Source organism: Raphanus sativus, chromosome 2 (assembly GCF_000801105.2).
Source record: "Raphanus sativus cultivar WK10039 chromosome 2, ASM80110v3, whole genome shotgun sequence".
Lineage (NCBI taxonomy): Eukaryota > Viridiplantae > Streptophyta > Magnoliopsida > Brassicales > Brassicaceae > Raphanus > Raphanus sativus.
The window spans coordinates 21,852,588-21,868,541 of NC_079512.1; the positions used below are offsets into that span (position 1 = coordinate 21,852,588).

General features: G+C 39.1%; 6 protein-coding genes and 2 non-coding genes across 9 annotated transcripts; 3 read left to right on the plus strand and 5 right to left on the minus strand.

The window, feature by feature from the left end:
* Nucleotides 1-255: 255 nt before the first annotated feature.
* Nucleotides 256-2,181, plus strand: LOC130508623 (uncharacterized). Its single transcript, XM_057004215.1, has 2 exons — nt 256-690; nt 787-2,181. The coding sequence occupies exons 1-2, from the start codon at nt 256-258 to the stop codon at nt 2,179-2,181; spliced, it is 1,830 nt and encodes a 609-aa protein (XP_056860195.1).
* Nucleotides 2,182-2,722: 541 nt separating this feature from the next.
* On the minus strand, nt 2,723-5,820 carry LOC130508624 (uncharacterized). Its single transcript, XM_057004216.1, has 6 exons — nt 4,969-5,820; nt 4,756-4,891; nt 4,142-4,596; nt 3,656-4,002; nt 3,496-3,577; nt 2,723-3,412 (listed from the first exon to the last, which is right to left on the minus strand). Exons 1-6 carry the CDS (start codon nt 5,818-5,820, stop codon nt 2,723-2,725), a joined length of 2,562 nt encoding a protein of 853 aa, XP_056860196.1.
* Nucleotides 5,821-7,132: 1,312 nt separating this feature from the next.
* Nucleotides 7,133-11,271, minus strand: LOC108842507 (eukaryotic translation initiation factor). The gene is made up of 9 exons (XM_018615437.2): nt 10,848-11,271; nt 10,179-10,250; nt 9,985-10,092; nt 9,699-9,902; nt 9,495-9,592; nt 9,303-9,390; nt 8,873-9,223; nt 8,534-8,776; nt 7,133-8,454 (listed from the first exon to the last, which is right to left on the minus strand). Exons 1-9 carry the CDS (start codon nt 11,025-11,027, stop codon nt 7,465-7,467), a joined length of 2,334 nt encoding a protein of 777 aa, XP_018470939.2. The 5' UTR covers nt 11,028-11,271; the 3' UTR covers nt 7,133-7,464.
* On the minus strand, nt 10,393-10,500 carry LOC130508887 (small nucleolar RNA snoR103). The gene has a single exon (XR_008943072.1). It is a non-coding gene; the product is annotated as a small nucleolar RNA snoR103 (small nucleolar RNA).
* A 370-nt stretch (nt 11,272-11,641) lies between the features above and the next one.
* LOC108840356 (uncharacterized) lies at nt 11,642-12,920 on the minus strand. Its single transcript, XM_018613189.2, has 4 exons — nt 12,725-12,920; nt 12,368-12,553; nt 12,236-12,275; nt 11,642-11,922 (listed from the first exon to the last, which is right to left on the minus strand). Exons 1-4 carry the CDS (start codon nt 12,725-12,727, stop codon nt 11,864-11,866), a joined length of 288 nt encoding a protein of 95 aa, XP_018468691.1. The 5' UTR covers nt 12,728-12,920; the 3' UTR covers nt 11,642-11,863.
* A 70-nt stretch (nt 12,921-12,990) lies between these two features.
* On the plus strand, nt 12,991-13,186 carry LOC130508941 (U2 spliceosomal RNA). The gene has a single exon (XR_008943125.1). It is a non-coding gene; the product is annotated as a U2 spliceosomal RNA (small nuclear RNA).
* A 164-nt stretch (nt 13,187-13,350) lies between these two features.
* Nucleotides 13,351-14,879, plus strand: LOC108822560 (uncharacterized). Of its 2 annotated transcripts, XM_057002606.1 has the most exons (4): nt 13,351-13,530; nt 13,561-13,920; nt 13,987-14,613; nt 14,706-14,879. In XM_057002606.1, exons 1-4 carry the CDS (start codon nt 13,474-13,476, stop codon nt 14,727-14,729), a joined length of 1,068 nt encoding a protein of 355 aa, XP_056858586.1. In that variant the 5' UTR covers nt 13,351-13,473; the 3' UTR covers nt 14,730-14,879. The 2 variants fall into 2 exon arrangements, with proteins under 2 accessions (XP_056858586.1, XP_018451180.2); XM_018595678.2 differs by having other exon boundaries at nt 13,352-13,920.
* A 36-nt stretch (nt 14,880-14,915) lies between these two features.
* On the minus strand, nt 14,916-15,835 carry LOC108822570 (uncharacterized). The gene is made up of 3 exons (XM_018595689.2): nt 15,768-15,835; nt 15,226-15,435; nt 14,916-15,127 (listed from the first exon to the last, which is right to left on the minus strand). The coding sequence occupies exons 2-3, from the start codon at nt 15,422-15,424 to the stop codon at nt 14,916-14,918; spliced, it is 411 nt and encodes a 136-aa protein (XP_018451191.1). The 5' UTR covers nt 15,425-15,435; nt 15,768-15,835.
* Between the last annotated feature and the right edge of the window lie 119 nt (nt 15,836-15,954).

The window sequence follows — 15,954 nt, forward strand, 5'->3', positions numbered from 1 at the left end:
TACGGATAAGGATAATATTAGAAGAGAATATTTTGGGAATATTCGGTTTCCTTATTTATTTATTAAAATCGATTTACAAAAAAAATAAAAAAAATATTTTTTTTAAAACAAAGTCGTTAAAAAAAATAAAAAAAAAAAGTAAAATCGTTTTAATAAAAAAAAACGTGATTACCCAAATAAAAACATCTCACGTCATCTTCTATATTCCATTGATTGATCACCAAATTTTCACAAAAATTTCACATTCATTCTACCATGATTCATGTCTATGGTTCATGTGGTGTTTGGGAATTGGTTGTACCTTCAGGTTGGAGTTTTTCTGTTGATGCAAAGATAGGAGGAAGATTACATGGTTTCCAATTGAGCTCCTCTATTGAAGAGTTTCAGAAAATTGTAATTGAGGATTTTTGTTTAAAGGTAACGGATGCAGATTTGGAATTGAGTTATCTACCTATTGGATTGATCAATTCATCAGAATGTCCACCAGTGATCATTGCAAACTCAAGCCAAGTTCAAAACTTTCTAGGGTTTTGTAAGAAGCATCCGTCAACTCAATTGTGTGTTACGTATAAAGCCAAGCAAGATAATGAGAAGAAGAAAGGGAAGATGAAGCAAGGTCAGGTTGATGGAGATGATTATGATGCTGACAAGCATAACAAGAAAAAGAAAGGAAAGATGAAGCAAGAGGAGGTTGATGGAGATGATGATGATGATGCTGACAAAATCATTTCTGAAAAAGAAAACAGAGAAACTTTAGCAAAGAGTTCTTTGCTCGATTTGGTTAAGAAAGGAGATCTTTTCCTCAACAAAACAGTGTTAAAGGCAAGGTTTGAGTTATGTGCAATGAAGCATAACTTTCACTACACAGTTACCAAATCCAATAAATCAGTTTGGTGTATTAGATGTGCTGATAAGGTGTGCTATTGGGGTGCCCGAGCAGAGTGTTTGAAGGGCTCTACATATTTTATTATTAATAAGTATGTCGGTGAACATTCATGCGCACCTTCAAACAAATCCAGTGGCGGTAAGACAGCTTCAGCGAAAACAATAGGCAGTCTCATCATGCATAAGTACGAAGGTGTCAAAGAAGGACCTAAAGCAAAAGATATTGTTCAGATTATGCGTCATGATTATGGATGTGAGATCTCTGATTCTTTAGCATGGGATTCCCGTGAATATGCAATCAATGCCGTCAGAGGTATTCCAGACGAAAGTTATGGAAAAATACCAAAATACTTGCACATGCTGGAAGAGGCCAATCCAGGTACCCATTCCTCTTACGAGACTGACGTCAATGGAAGATTTAAATATCTATTTATAGCGTTTGGTCAATCGATTAGAGGCTTCACCAATGTCATGAGATGTGTCATTGTTATAGATGGAACATTCTTGAAGAGTAAATTTAAAGGGGTGCTACTGGTTGCAACTGCTTTAGATGGAAATTCAAATTTGTATCCTATTGCATTCGGGATAGTAGACTCTGAGAATCATCAGTCTTGGGAATGGTTTATGAGACAATTAAAAGTGGTTGTTGCTGATGGTAATGGCTTGGCTTTTATTTCGGATAGACAAGGGTCTATAGCGAAGGCAGTTGAGAATGTGTATCCTCTAGCGGCACATGGTATTTGTATTCATCATTTGTTGAATAATGTGGTAACATATTTCAGAGGCAAGGGATTAGCTGGGTTGGTTTCTAAGGCTTCGAAGGCTTATAGAGTTGCTGACTTTAAGAGAATATTTGGTCATGTCTGCAATATCAGTCCAGCAATAGGAACCTATCTAATGGAAGCAGATGTGAAAAAATGGGCTAGATGTCAATTTATTGGATTCAGGTATGACATTAGGACAAACAACCCTGCTGAGTCTATAAATTCTGCTTTGCGTTCGCCAAGAGAGTTTCCTGTTATTCCTTTGTTGGACAGTATTAGAGAAATGCTGACACGGTGGTTTTTTAAGCGTAAGAAAAAGATTTCAAAACATAAGCATCCTTTGACCATAGATGTAGAGGAAAAGATTGAAAGGAGAATCGAGAAGGGAAAAACTTTCGTAGTTTACCCTATAACAGATAGTCAAGTGATCGGGATAAAATTGAGAGAATTAGGGTTTATCAATTTTGGGAGTTGGGGTTTCTCCCTTTTGTTCTTGAAGGAGAAGAGGAATGAGCAATTGATCTTGCAATAATCGATTTTGAACACTTAAAATCGTGTTTGTTCGGTTCAAATCAAGTGTGATTTAAACCGACTTAAACCGAGATAAACCAGGCTCTCGATTTTTAACTAACCTGGGTACGGGATCGATCGATCTACGCAAACGAACGATCGATCCACATCGGGATCGATCTTCCCCGATCGACCGAAAATGTGGTTGGTCGATCATTTTCCATTCCGCAAAATATCGTTAGTTTGTATATATTTAACAGGATCGACCGACTAGATCGATCAGTTTCACTAAGACCGATCGATCCCTTTGAGGAGGAAAAACATCAAATTTCTAGTTTCACAAATGTTTTGTTAATTAATTTAATTAAAAATTATAACATGAAGGAAATTAATTTAAAATTATATATTTATAATTGGAATTAAAGACAGTATTATCATTATGAAACTTAAGCAAATTTTCTTAAAACATAAATCAAATTAACTCCAAATTATTCTTCTAGTCTGAAAATACTAAATTAAAACTAAGAAATTTAAAAAACAAAGTTCCAACTTCACATCTGAAGTTACAGAGGATCAATTTCAATAGCCTCAGTAGGCGTACACTTAAGAGGCTCATATTTTGACATCCTTTCAATCAACTCTGGATCATGAGCTGCTTCCCATAAATCACACAGAGTCTTTATCCTACAGCCCCATATGTTATCATCATCCACCAATGCTATGTCTAATCCAAGCGCGTGGCATTCAATGTGTTTTATAGTGTACACACCACAATGACTTTTTTGTCGGTTAAGTCCACTCATAGGTACATAGGAAACAGTGTACGGAGAGACGACGAGATGCTTCTGTACTGTCAATGACTGAACAGCCTTAACAATCCGAGGAATAAGATGCGTGAAAGCTTCCACTTCTTTGATTCTCTTTTTACCCGCACAATCAAACACCTGGATATTCCTAGTCACAAAACTGATGCATAAAGCGATCCAATGGTTGCCATTGACCCAAACAGGTACGTACATCCTATCTACGTCGACATTCCACAACTTCCGTGTTCTTCCATGAGAAGGCAGTTCACCTTTACCGTATTCGAGTAATAAAGGATTCATATTGTACTGCTTGATACCCTTACAGAAATGAATGTAATCACTAGCAATGAGGTCACTGAAAACGCATGTCATGAAAGCAACACGATCCACTTTCCATCGTTGCAGTGTTGTTCGTTCCCGGAATATGTACATTAAAGCATCGATCTCCTACAAAAACAAAGACAAATCTGTAAAATAAAGATTTTATAGAAAAGGTAACTTGTAATAAAAATCAGCAGTTGAATGCTTACATAGTTTTTAAGCCATGTGCTTACAGACATAACACGTCCGGCTAATTCTCCATCTAATATTGAAGGACCAATCTGTATAGCTCTGTAATCAAAATATAATACTATAGTTATCAAATACTAACAACATCATCGAAATGATATATACAAAGAAATTACTTACGTTCGTGTATTTTGCCATTCTGTCATCTTCTCAAATTTATCTGGATGCACAAACACCAACCAATTATCTGGGTCTTTGCTGCCTGCTACCCCTATCTTTTGGTCATCTAATCGTGGTGATGATACCTTCAATGATGGTGGAAGTTCCAACCAATCCAATGAATCTTCGATTGTAGGCTTAGATGTATCCAAATCTTTAACAAATGTGTCTTGTGAAAGTTTCTTCATGCAATTTTTGAATAACTCGTTTGTATCCATATGAAGATCACTAGCTGATGATTGAGTCAAATTACCACTAGGTAACTTAACATTCAAATCATCAGTCTTTAACTCTTTTTTATTCATACCCTGTTGAGAAACATAAAAGTATATTAGAGAGTTGAATATTATAAACGTCAAGTTCCAAAAACAAATTACACATACTCACATCAAATTCAAAATAGAATACTCACATAAACATTTGAGTAGAATATTATAAAATGGTTACCTTTTTCTTGGATGGAGCTGTGTCTTTTTTGCTCATGGTAGATATAGTGTCGATTTTTATCTTTTTAGGACCGCTTGGTTGATCACTCTTCCCCGCCAATTCAGTAATCAGTAAAGATGTCCTCATCTGTGTAACTTCACTCTCAATCTTCACCAATCTGCCAGTTACATCTGTCTCAAACTGCTCTGTTCTACCCGAAGCTGTCTTGAGCTGTGTAATATCAGTCTCAATTTTCGTCAATCTGTCAGTTACCACTTTCTGAAACTTGTCAACTATATCCGAGAACTGGTTACTGATTTTCTTCTCAAAAGTAGTAAAAGAAGCTTGTAGTAGACCCTCCAAAAACTTTTTCATATCTGTATCAATGTTGACTTTCGATGAAGCAGCTAGTTCACACAAGACCTTCTTCTTCCTTGACTCTGCTCCTCGATCCACATACTTTCTTTTGTTTCTTCCTGAAATATCACTACTCTTAACAATCTCAGTATGACCTACTTGTTCTTCTCCTTCCTCTCCTTCTTCTCCTTCCTCTTCTTCGTTTCCTTCCTCTTCCTCTTCATCAGCTTCCTCAAATTCGGAGCTTGTAGTTTTTTGTACTCTCCAAACATGATTACTCCAATCATGTTTTCTTTCAATCATATCGAGGATGCGATCCACTCTTTCATCTTTCTTCTCATCTTTTCTTACAAAATCTGTTGCCAAAAAGACCTTTCCATCTCCTTGGAATTCTATGAGTGAATGCATAATTCCCTACAAAATAATCAAATCTTTAACAAAGTGAACAAGGCAATGAAAACATTATTATTAAAAAAAATATATTAGCATACATTCTCTGGAAATAAAGTCTCAACACCAATGATATCTTCATAAGAACATTTTGCACATCCTTTCCAATTACCACACAAAGGACCTGTGTAATTGTCGCTGACTTTTGTACCACAAATCTCTCCTAAAGCAGGAATAGCTTCCATTATCCAAATCTGGAAACCAACCAAAAATCCTTCCATCAGGTACCCCTCCTTATTCTCCAATTTAGCCTTTGTTTTATCAATCTGCTTCAACAGAAAATTGAACGAATACAAACCCCATGGGTAGTTCCGAAACTTGTCCAAATCCATTGCCAACTTCATGTAAAGAAGTGGGAAATTCACCTTCTCATCTCTCCCCATTACCACACCCATAACAACGCAAAGATAGACCAGCCTCACCCTATCAACCCAAGTCCAGGTACTGCTTTCTTCCAAATACTGGGTTTTTATGATCTGCAAGTTGATTTTCCCTCTTGTCTTTATCTGGTTGCTCCAAAAACCATCATCATCTTTCCATTTAACCAACCTACTTTTCTTTTCTTCCATTACTTTGAGACCAGTTACAGCATGATACTCTTGCAATCCGAAACGCATAGGTCTCTTAGCAAATGTGAACCACTTCTCATGTCTCTTGCTTGTTATCAACTCCTTACACAAGAAAGAGTGTACTAGCCTCGCCGAAAACTTCAGATTATTTTTCTCGATATTCATAATATGCGAGAAAAGGGGATCTTTCATCACTTCATCATATTCTGGTTCCATTTTTTTTCTCAGCAACTCGAGCAGTTTCAAACGGCAGCTGTTATTAATCTTTTTAACCTGAGGTTCCAAGCCTTCACCGTATTGACGACTCGGCAATTCCAACTCCATACCTGAAAATTAAACATAATTAAAATATAATAGCTATCAATAACTAATATGAATCACTAAAATAATAGATTGTGTGTGAAATCTTCGTTAATCATCATCCTAACAGACAATTTAACAAATTCAAAAATTGCCTCTTTTATATATATATATATATTTTCGAATTCTAATACTGGTGATAGAATTTCATACCTTTGTAAATCGACTGAAATAGTGATAAATTCAGAAAGAGATCACAAAATCTTCTCGGCTAGGTTCAAGAATCGTCGAAATCAGAGTGAAATTGAATGAGTTAGGGTTTATAAACTTGGGAATATGATATTCTACCCCTTGTTCTCCAAGGAGCAGAGAAAAATAGGTTTGATAGATTAGAAATCGAGTTTTAATAGTGTAGATTCGTGCTTGTTCGGTTTAAATCAAGTGGGAATCCAACCGGACTTAACCGACTAAAACCAAAAAATCATTTTTCGACTAACATGGACACGGGATCGATCGGTCTCCAATATATGACCGATCGATCTACTGTCGATCGAGCTATAGCAGATCGGCTAACCTGGGCTTCGCTCGATCAGAATATGGTCCGCAATTTTTTTTTGTTCTGGACATTTATCGGGATCGACTGATTCAGATCGATCGGGTGATTACGGGATCGATCGGTCCCGATGCAAAATTGTCTTCGTCGTTTTTGTTTTTTTCTTGGATTTTAATATATTCTTTTAATCATTTTCGTTTGAAAATATAATTTATTACTTAATATTTTTTTTTCATTATTATTTCGTATTTTTAATTGAAATTAGGGGCAGTATTGCCATTTAGAAAAAAATTAGTCTAATAGGACATAACCAATATAAGATTAGACTAATGGGACATAGTTACTGTTTTTTTGGCCCAAAAAAACAATTTTCCCAAAAAAAAAAGGATCAACAAACAAAGACTAAAACTAAAGCTTGGAACAGGAAACAAAATTCTCTTTCTCATATCCACCTCTTATACGGGAAGAGGGATCAGACTTGGGACGTACACGTAGCCAAAACCGACCCTGATCTTTTCGAAGTTGCAGTTAGACCAATGGGTTTAATTTGTTGTCAATTTGGACAGTGTCCGCAATTTGGAACGTCGTTAGTGCATCTATTTTAATAAAACCACTGTTTCACAGATATTACTTTAAGAATTAACAAGTTCTAATCGCTTTTTGAATTTCTTTTTAAGATTGAAGTTTGTATTCGGTTGGATTCGAATGATACCCAAAATCCAAAATATCATATTCTCAGTCGATTCAGCTATTCTGAGCTCTCAGCTAACCGAAAGACATAAATGATCAAACATTTCCAATGTAAATATCTGAAGCAACCAGTTTATATGGGTCTCAGGTCTGAACAACAATCAACTGAATAGTATCTGAGACCCTAAAGCAAAAATGCAAAGGTCAAAAAAGTAAAAGACAGAGAGTTTCAGAAGAATACAAAAAGAGAAGATGAACACATTCCCACATCAACAGAAAGGAAGAAGTGAGAATGATGTCATAATAAAAAGAGCTTAGTAAAGAAAGAGCAAAACTCCCACAAGTTTTCTTGTTGGAAACTATCTTTTGAGTTCTGTCCTTCAAGCTTACAACACAACATCCATCGCCAAAGCAATTGGTTCCTTTTACAGATTCCGACAAGCCTCGACGTCTGCAGCCTGCGAGGCCAGCAGGGACTTCCCCTGCTCGCTAGATTCCACAATGCGTACAGCTGCATCAATCACCGCCTTCTGGAACCTATCATCCTCCATCTTTCCAAGGACCTCTTTAACCAATTTGAAATCCACACCACCTGCCACAATCAGCTTCCCTATAATCTCACCAAAGTTGTTTGGCGCCTTGGGAAGATCGATTCCAACGTCGTCCAGCATAGCACCGAACAGCAAGCACCCAGTTTCAAGATCCTTGGGTGTGACCACCTTCTTGGATAGCAAATACACCAAGAGACTAGCCATTGGCTCAACAACAGGCGGGCTTTTCTCAAGCGCCAGAGTGATTGCTTCCTTCACAAACTCTGCGTGATACGAAGGAGACGCAAGCTCCTCCAAACACTGCATAGCTTCATCAAGAAGCCGCACATTGAAATACTCCTCCAGAAGCGACTTTGTTTTCCTCTTGAGAACTTCCTCGCTCAACTTGGGAGCAGCACTAGGCTGTGGTGCTCTCTCAACCGGAACCGGTACAGCTACAGGTGCAGCTCGCTGAACCGGTTGTTCTGCTGGGCGTGAACTACTGCCCTGTAACAAGGCGCTAGTCTTACCACTCATAAACCCACTGCTCCCTTGAGGCAAGAGCCTGGTGTTCATTGAGGTGGACTTGCCCATTGCTGGAGAATGCAGAGGTCCTGGCCCGTCGCGTCTAGACATTGATCTTGTCCTCGGTACCTCCCAGTTATCATTGTCCCCCACAGGCGCTCCCGGCATCCTCCGCGTCCCAGGCATACCAGGCATCAACCCACCTGCACCAGGTCGTCCTCCAGGGTAGATAGGGCCAGGACTCACAGGCCCACCGCTACTAGAAGCCATGCCCTTCCTCATGTTTGCAGTGGCGCCTGGTCGGAGACCCATATTCTTCTCAGCGTCAGTATGGATTTCTGATATAGTCTTTGCTTTCATCTGCACAAGAACATTAGAACTGTTAAACAATGGTACAATTTTTAGATTGAGTCATGAGATTTTTTTGAAGGCTAGATACCTCTTCCCGCCTTGGAACCCAGCCATTAGAGCGCAAATCAATGATATTCTGAACCATGAATCTCAGACGCAGTTCCAACTCAGGATTCTTTGACAGAACCTGTAGGCGTTTGAAATATGCATCATTGATACGTTTTGACTTCATGTTTGCGTCAAGCTGTTTGCCAATGGTTTTGAAGAAATGGCAGATAGCTTCAACATTCTCCTCTGCTGGACACGCTTTCTCATCAGCCCCCAGAAGCTCCTATGCTCAGAACAATATGGTAAAAGGTTAACACAGAAACTACCAAAACAAAAAAAAATGTTTTAAGAAAATGTGTAAACTTATATGTTTTTTAACCTGAACGATGTGATGAACAATCTTTTCTGGAACCATCTTCTGCTTGAGAAGCTCACCAATCAGACGAATATTTCCTAGAGTCTTGAGCTTCAGCAACTTCTCTTTGTCACTACGCTCAGCCTCCTGATCTGGAGCACTCATCTGTTTAAGCTCCTCCCTCAGATCGGAAGCGCTTTCAAACGCCTCTTGGCAGATATTCAGCAGAACTCTCTTGAACGTGATCTCTTTACCCCCAGGCTCTTCAGGTGGGAAGGTGGGCAGCTTGTCGTTGATGTCAGAGCACAACTCAGCATACATTGGGCAGAAAGTCGGCTCAAGGACAGCTTTGTCAAAGATAAGATTTATCACACCCTACAAAATAAAAGACAACAACACTCGTCAGCAACATGACGAGCCTGGATGGTTTAAACAAGACTTCATTTATGCTCACCTTAAGGATATCAGGAGATGTGATGCCAGATTCAATAAGTTGGCCCTTAAGAAGATCATACTTTTCAGGGGTAAGCTTGTTCAGTATCCTAAACAAGAATAGAATTATATTTGTCAGTGTGCAAGCACGGTTAATAGAGATTCAAAGTTGGCAGTAAAGGAAAATAATGCAATAGTCTAGACCAGGCAATACCCTTTCACGGTCTTCAGGACACGGTCATTTTCAGAAAGGTTTCCTCTTCTAGCTGACCAAGGTACTTCAGCTTTGACGAGGACAGGAGCTGGCCCACCCTGCTTCCACACGGATATATAAGTAAGGAAGTAACATAAATCATGCCATAATGAAAATGACATAGAAAAAGGAAAAAAAAAAAACATTAATTAACAGAGCAATTACCCCTTGGTTGGATGAGACTTGCCCCCTAGGCTGGCCTTGACGATTGTATTGGTTTGCTTCAACATATCTGGAATCCCTAGCTTCACGGAGATTCTCCCATGACCTTTCCTCGCCAGAGGGTGGTGGTTGTGGTTGAGCAGCGGAACGGCTGCGCCAATTGCGAGTGTCTGGCTCAGAGAAGCGACTTGCAGACTGAACAGGAACCTAGAGCATTAAGATAACAGATCTGCGTTACAACTCATGAAACTTCATATCGGAAGAAACAATGCAAAAAGTTGATGCTTACCACATTGCTTGGGACAGTTTCCCCACGTGCCCAAGTCTGTTCCTCACCAAACAGTTCAAGTTCAGTTTCCCGTTTGACTTTCAGAATTTCATCAGAGAGTTGAGCGGTCTGTATAATAATATAGAGAGACGTCAGTAACCTCAAATAAATTAAAAAAAATAATCTCAAACTAGACCAGGCTTGATTCTACTCACCTCTTTAAGTTCCAGAAGCTGATCACGGGTGTACTTCACACGTTCACGGCTATCGAACCTCGAGTCTCCACCCTGAAACCAAAAACATAACGGAGGATGAATCTTCACTAACAAATACTCAATACACACAAAGGACAAGAACCAACAATGCTAAGTACAAAAAAACTAAGCGATGAATTATTCATATGATTTGATGAAGTAAAAAAAGTGCAAGAGATGTCAATAGGTCCTTTATGAGCAAAAAGGCAGCTAACATAATGCTCACCTAAAAGCCTACAATATCATTTTACGTCCATATTTACAGCAGCTACACATACTTGTGTGCGCCACTAAGAATCAGGACAACACAAATTGCTTACTTAAGAAGTTTAAATTATATGAATGTTTCAGACACGTGATTCTATGTGGTCGTGAAGCATCCAATATTTCCAACAGGAACTAAGTAGTAAATTACAACTAGTAATTCATTACACAAAAGGCAGTGAAACTCGCAAATCAAGAAGCTTTCAGCTAATTACGTATATTGCAGACAAGACATGTGAGATTCTATGTGGTCGGGACTCAATCCAATATCCAACAGAAGCTCAACAAAAACTAAATCCCATGAACAAGAAAGACCTTAGATCCAAGCTACAGAGGGGAGCTTTGTTGCCTAAGAAAAGAAGGTACCTTGAAGGAGGGGAAAGAGGAGGAAGAAGGAGGAGCGCCATGAGGACGAAGGAGAGGTAGATCGGAGGAGGAAAGAGATCCAAAAGAGATGGAGGAAGAAGAGGAGGATGAACCGAAGATTCTGTTTCCTCTACCGCCACCAGGTCTCAAGCTCAAAACCGATTTATCGCCCTGCTGCATACCGAGATCTATAACCACCTTGTGAGATCCGATCGAATATCTCTAAACAAACAAACAAAGACAAGGAAAGCGTAAAGGCAAAACGATGAATCCGAGATTCAGAGAGAATCTACGGAAAAGAGGTCGGGCTTTTTTGTGCGTGTCTCTCTCTTTCTCTCCTGGCGTTAGCGAAGAAGAGATTGAGATGAGGAGAAAGAAGAAGAAGTCGAGAAGGAAGACACAATCCCTTCTCTTTATTACCGTCTTATTCCTTTACCCAACCAGATACATCTATAGCTCCTTTTTTGTTTTTTCTTTTTTAATTTGTCTGTTCAAATTACCGTTATGTCCTTCACTTTTTTCTTTTATTTTGTCATGTACCCATTGGTTTTTCCGTCATTATCTACTTCTAAGCTTTTAAAAGGTGACTTCAATGTGAAAAGGTGAATGGAGCTGCCTTGGCTCGTGTGCACCAGCGAGTCAACAACAACACTTTGTTCTTCTTGAAGTTGTCCTAGTTTTTTTTTTTTTTTTTTTATCAATTTCTGGTTACTTGACAGAAACACTCTCTTTGTTTGCTGGTAATTAGAGGCAGCGATTGAAAACATGTGATAGAGATATCATGAAGGACTTCATCACCGACAACTAGTATTCTTGCAAGTTGCACTTCCACACATCTCAATATCTTTAATTACAACCAACTTTCTGTAACAACTAAAGAGGCATTTGTTGACACATTGCAGAGATAATGAAAACAACTTAATAATGCGTTTATAGGCTACTCGCGTTTTGAATAAATATACTCTTCTCCTGTTGAAGCAAAGGTTCTCCTGATACCAGCCAGTTTAGAATCTTCTTCAGGAGATTGACAAGTCTGCAAGCTGTGGAATGTCGACATCCTCAAACTCGTTGTCATCTGCACAAGAAAGAATGAGATTCAACACATCATAGCTTCAAAAGGAATGCAATACCGCATCATAAACCAGATGCGTGTAATCAATCAATGTTTGGCTAAACATAAGAATACTGGGATATAAACAGGAATCATATTCAGCCACAAAGATTTTAGAGAGAATGCAACTCTGCATACAAATCAATAAGTTCAAAAACATATTAAAAAAAATTGTGGTTACTAGTTAACCAAAATGTACATTCAATTACGAGCAGTCCGTGTTACCTAATTTATCAGAACAATATATAAGGAGCAAAGGGAAATGAGAGATACGTACCTTTCCTCAAAGTCAGAGCCACAACTGCATCATTCTCAACCTGAACAAGAAAACAATGAATATAGCAAACAAGTCACAACCACTACTCAAAAAACACACAATCGGAGGCAGTGTTCCTTACGATTAAGATACCTTCTGCTCCGCCAGAGATTTCGAATCCACTAATACTTCTTCAGTAGACATTAAGACCAGACGCTGGTTGCTAACTGGTTGCTCAATGAGGGTGAACAGTTTCTGCTTAACATCCAAAACAGTCTCTGTCGGATCGCATTGTATAAAGTAAGTGGCTTTCATGCGCTTCACACGGATGTACATTGCCTGCAAAACAAGATCAACGCAGACTAATCAATACTCTACAATCATCATGGCGAGATCCAAATTCTTAATTAGATCAAAACAAACTCCAAGAACAACAGTCGAACAAACGCTTATAACTTTCTCAGTTAAATAAACAAAGAATGTAACCAAGTAGAAAGATATAAACAATACCATGGCAAGAATCTGGCTTCCTTAATTTCGAGCTGTCAATGTAAAGCTCACTCACCTCTCTGTACAAGGTAAGGAAGAAGCAGTATTGGTGGCTTATTTGACTTCTTTAGGTTTAAGACTATAGTCGGTTACAAACCCACTAAAAGAGACAGAGTGTTTGTTTTCTACGTTTATCAAACTCTTTAAACGTCCCACATCGGTAACGAAACAAACATGGGAGGCAGGAGAAGCAGTATAAAATAAGATGCTAAGGGACGTAACAAATCATACCTTTCTCGGCCTTTTGGCTAAGATCAAGTGTAGTATCTGTTCTTATCAGTTTAATATCTGATATGTGGCCCATCGGGTCACACGATATTAACTCTATTTTTTGAGGGAGAATGCCCGTTAAGATAGCTTGCTATCTGGGCTTTCACGAGTCGCCCATGCGTTGCACTATTGCAAGGGCCCGGCTCAACCCGCCAATTATCTAGTTTAATTTTTGGTCCCTCGACTTATATAATATTTAAATTCTGATCCCTTATTAATCTTAATAGTATCAAACCCCCATTGCGGTGATGAGTTATTCGTTATGGGCTTAATGGGCCTACGTGACAATATTACAGTTCTGAAATCGGACAAAACTGAACTACTTTGCTTCTGTCCTAAAGGGATCTAAAACCGCGTTAAATTCTCAATTCGAATCATCCTCGATCTCGTCGACTCCTTGTTTTCTTATCTCGTAGGTTAATCGAGAGAGCGGAGAGAAGATGGTGGAGAGAACGATGAGTCTAGGGTTCGGAGCCAACGGAGAAACCACCTCAGGGGTTAGAGAAACAATGTGGGCGCAGCAAGAGCTTCTTCAGAAGATCACTCAGGAGCTCGACGACGAACGAGAAGCCTCTTCGTCGGCTGCTTCAGAGGCCTTGTCGATGATCCTGAGGCTCCAGGGAGAGAAAGCAGCGCTGGAGATGGAGACTAGTCAGTACAAGAGGATGGCGGAGGAGAAGATGTGCCATGCTGAGACCTCTCTGACGCTCTTCGAAGATCTGATCTACAGCAAGGAGATGGAGATCGCGTCTCTCGAGTTTCAGGTTCAGGCTTACAGATGTAAACTGCTCAGCGTTGGTTGCTCTGATCCTGCCGTCGTGGAGAACAAGTTTCCGGAAAATCTTGTCTTGTCTGGTGATACGAGGAAGATGAAGCGTAATCTATCGGTAAAAGCTTTATGTTTTCATGGTTGAGAGATGATAAGCAAAGTTTAATATCTTGTCTGTTTGCAGAGTCCTTTCGATGGGATGAGCAGTGAGAGAAGGAGGTTGCTTCTGTCTGCTGATAGTAATGGCGACGGTTTTGAGGAGAAGAGAGGTTCTTTATCTCCTGGTGAAGACTTGAGCGTTTACTGGGAAGAGATGAGGAGAATAGACGACCATGTTCGTGAGATTTCAGACACGAGAGATTCTCCCAAGGAGACTAAATGGCCTTTGCTTAGGCGCAAGTCTATGTCACATGCGTTGGTTTCACAGGTCAGCAGTACTATCCTGGAGTCAGCCAAGAGCGATGTCAGTTCGATAATGGAGATGATGAAGAACCCTGATAGATTCTCTTATTCGTCGGAGGAGTCTCGGTCTATAAATGTCTTTGAGGTTCCAAAGACAAAGGAGAGCCTTACAATCATCGAAGAAGAAGAGGAAGAAGAATCACAACAGGTTAGAGGGAAGAAGAATATGGTGACTAGTAAGGCGCAGCCAAGCATCAAGGAAGAACATCTGAGTTTGTTAAAGGAGATTAGAGAACAGGTCGGTGTAATGCAGTCAGAGATGAGAAGCTTAAGATCAGAACTGCATCAAACTCAACCTGTGTTGTCCCATCATCTTAAGGAGGATCCATCCCTAAACTCAGTTCATGAGGTAACTAATCATCTAAAATTCTTTGTAAGAGATGGCTTAAGTAAATATGATCAGAGCTTATAAACAATTTATATTATGTTTTCTTGAAACAGGCAATGATTCACTTCTGGCTCTAGAAGCTACAAAGCGTGGGCGGGCGTGGTTCTAGTTTCTTACTTACCATTTTGTATGTTTACTTGAAAAAGGGATTTAAAAAAAAAGGAAAAAAAACTGATAGATTTGTATGTAATTCCATTGGTCATTGTGATAACAAAATCTTAAAAATCTGTTATGAAATATCTAAAAGTTGGTCCATGAAAGACCTAGCTGGTGCATAAAATGCAGGAAGGATTATCAAGATCAAGAGTGGTGCCTCTCAAACACTTGAAGTGGTAGACATGACCACAAGCCAGCACGCACGCTTCTTGTAAGCTACGCAAAGAAGCATTAGGTCTTTCTGGATCAGAGGCTAGGTCTCTCCCGCACACGTCACATAAATGTCCAACTTCCTCAGCAGCAAACACCTTGTCAAGCTCTGCGAGAAGAGAGAAAAAAGTCACCCACATCATAAGACGAAAAGCAAACGAAACTGCTCAAGTAATTAATGGTATCAGATGATTAAAGATTATATACCATCGCGAATCTGAGCATTTGCAGTCTTTTTCGTGAGAAGAAGTTGGATCTCTTTAGAGATGTTTTGGAGTTGAGTTGAAGTGTAGGCCGATGATGATCCTGACGCTTTGAGGTCAGAAGTGGCTTTCGCAATCTTCTCTTGAAGCTTCAAGAGCATCTCTCTCCTCATGATCAGACTTTCTCCTTCTTTGGATTCCATGTTTCGGTAATCTAAGACAAAGACAGATGAAAACAATATAAAAGAGTCAAAATATTTGTTTGATTTAATATGAGGACGGTCGTGTTGAAACTTGTGTAACAAGATATTTAGGTTTACGAAGCAAAGTACAATTAGGGTTTCAACCAAAGGAAGGAAACGAAGCGTCTACCACAGTACCACTAGATCATCCTATAGAACAAGATCTAAACTTTAAGTTAAACAGTCTTTCGTTAGAAAATTAATTAACAGCTGATTTCGACATTCATAAGAAAATCAATGCAAAGAGTGGATGATGATGTTGTGTGTATCATGAGAAAATCGAAATAGAGAAAAATCGAAGAACCTGTGCTGTGGTGTGTATATCAACAACGAACAGTCGTGAAAAGGGAGGGATTATGTTGCTGCTGATTTGGAGTTAAATATCTTAATACAAAATAATTGGCTTTTTTCTTCAACGAAGGAAAAAATGACACATGTCCTCTCTATAAATTATCGTAGATCTTGGTATATTTTAATACTTTATTCATTAA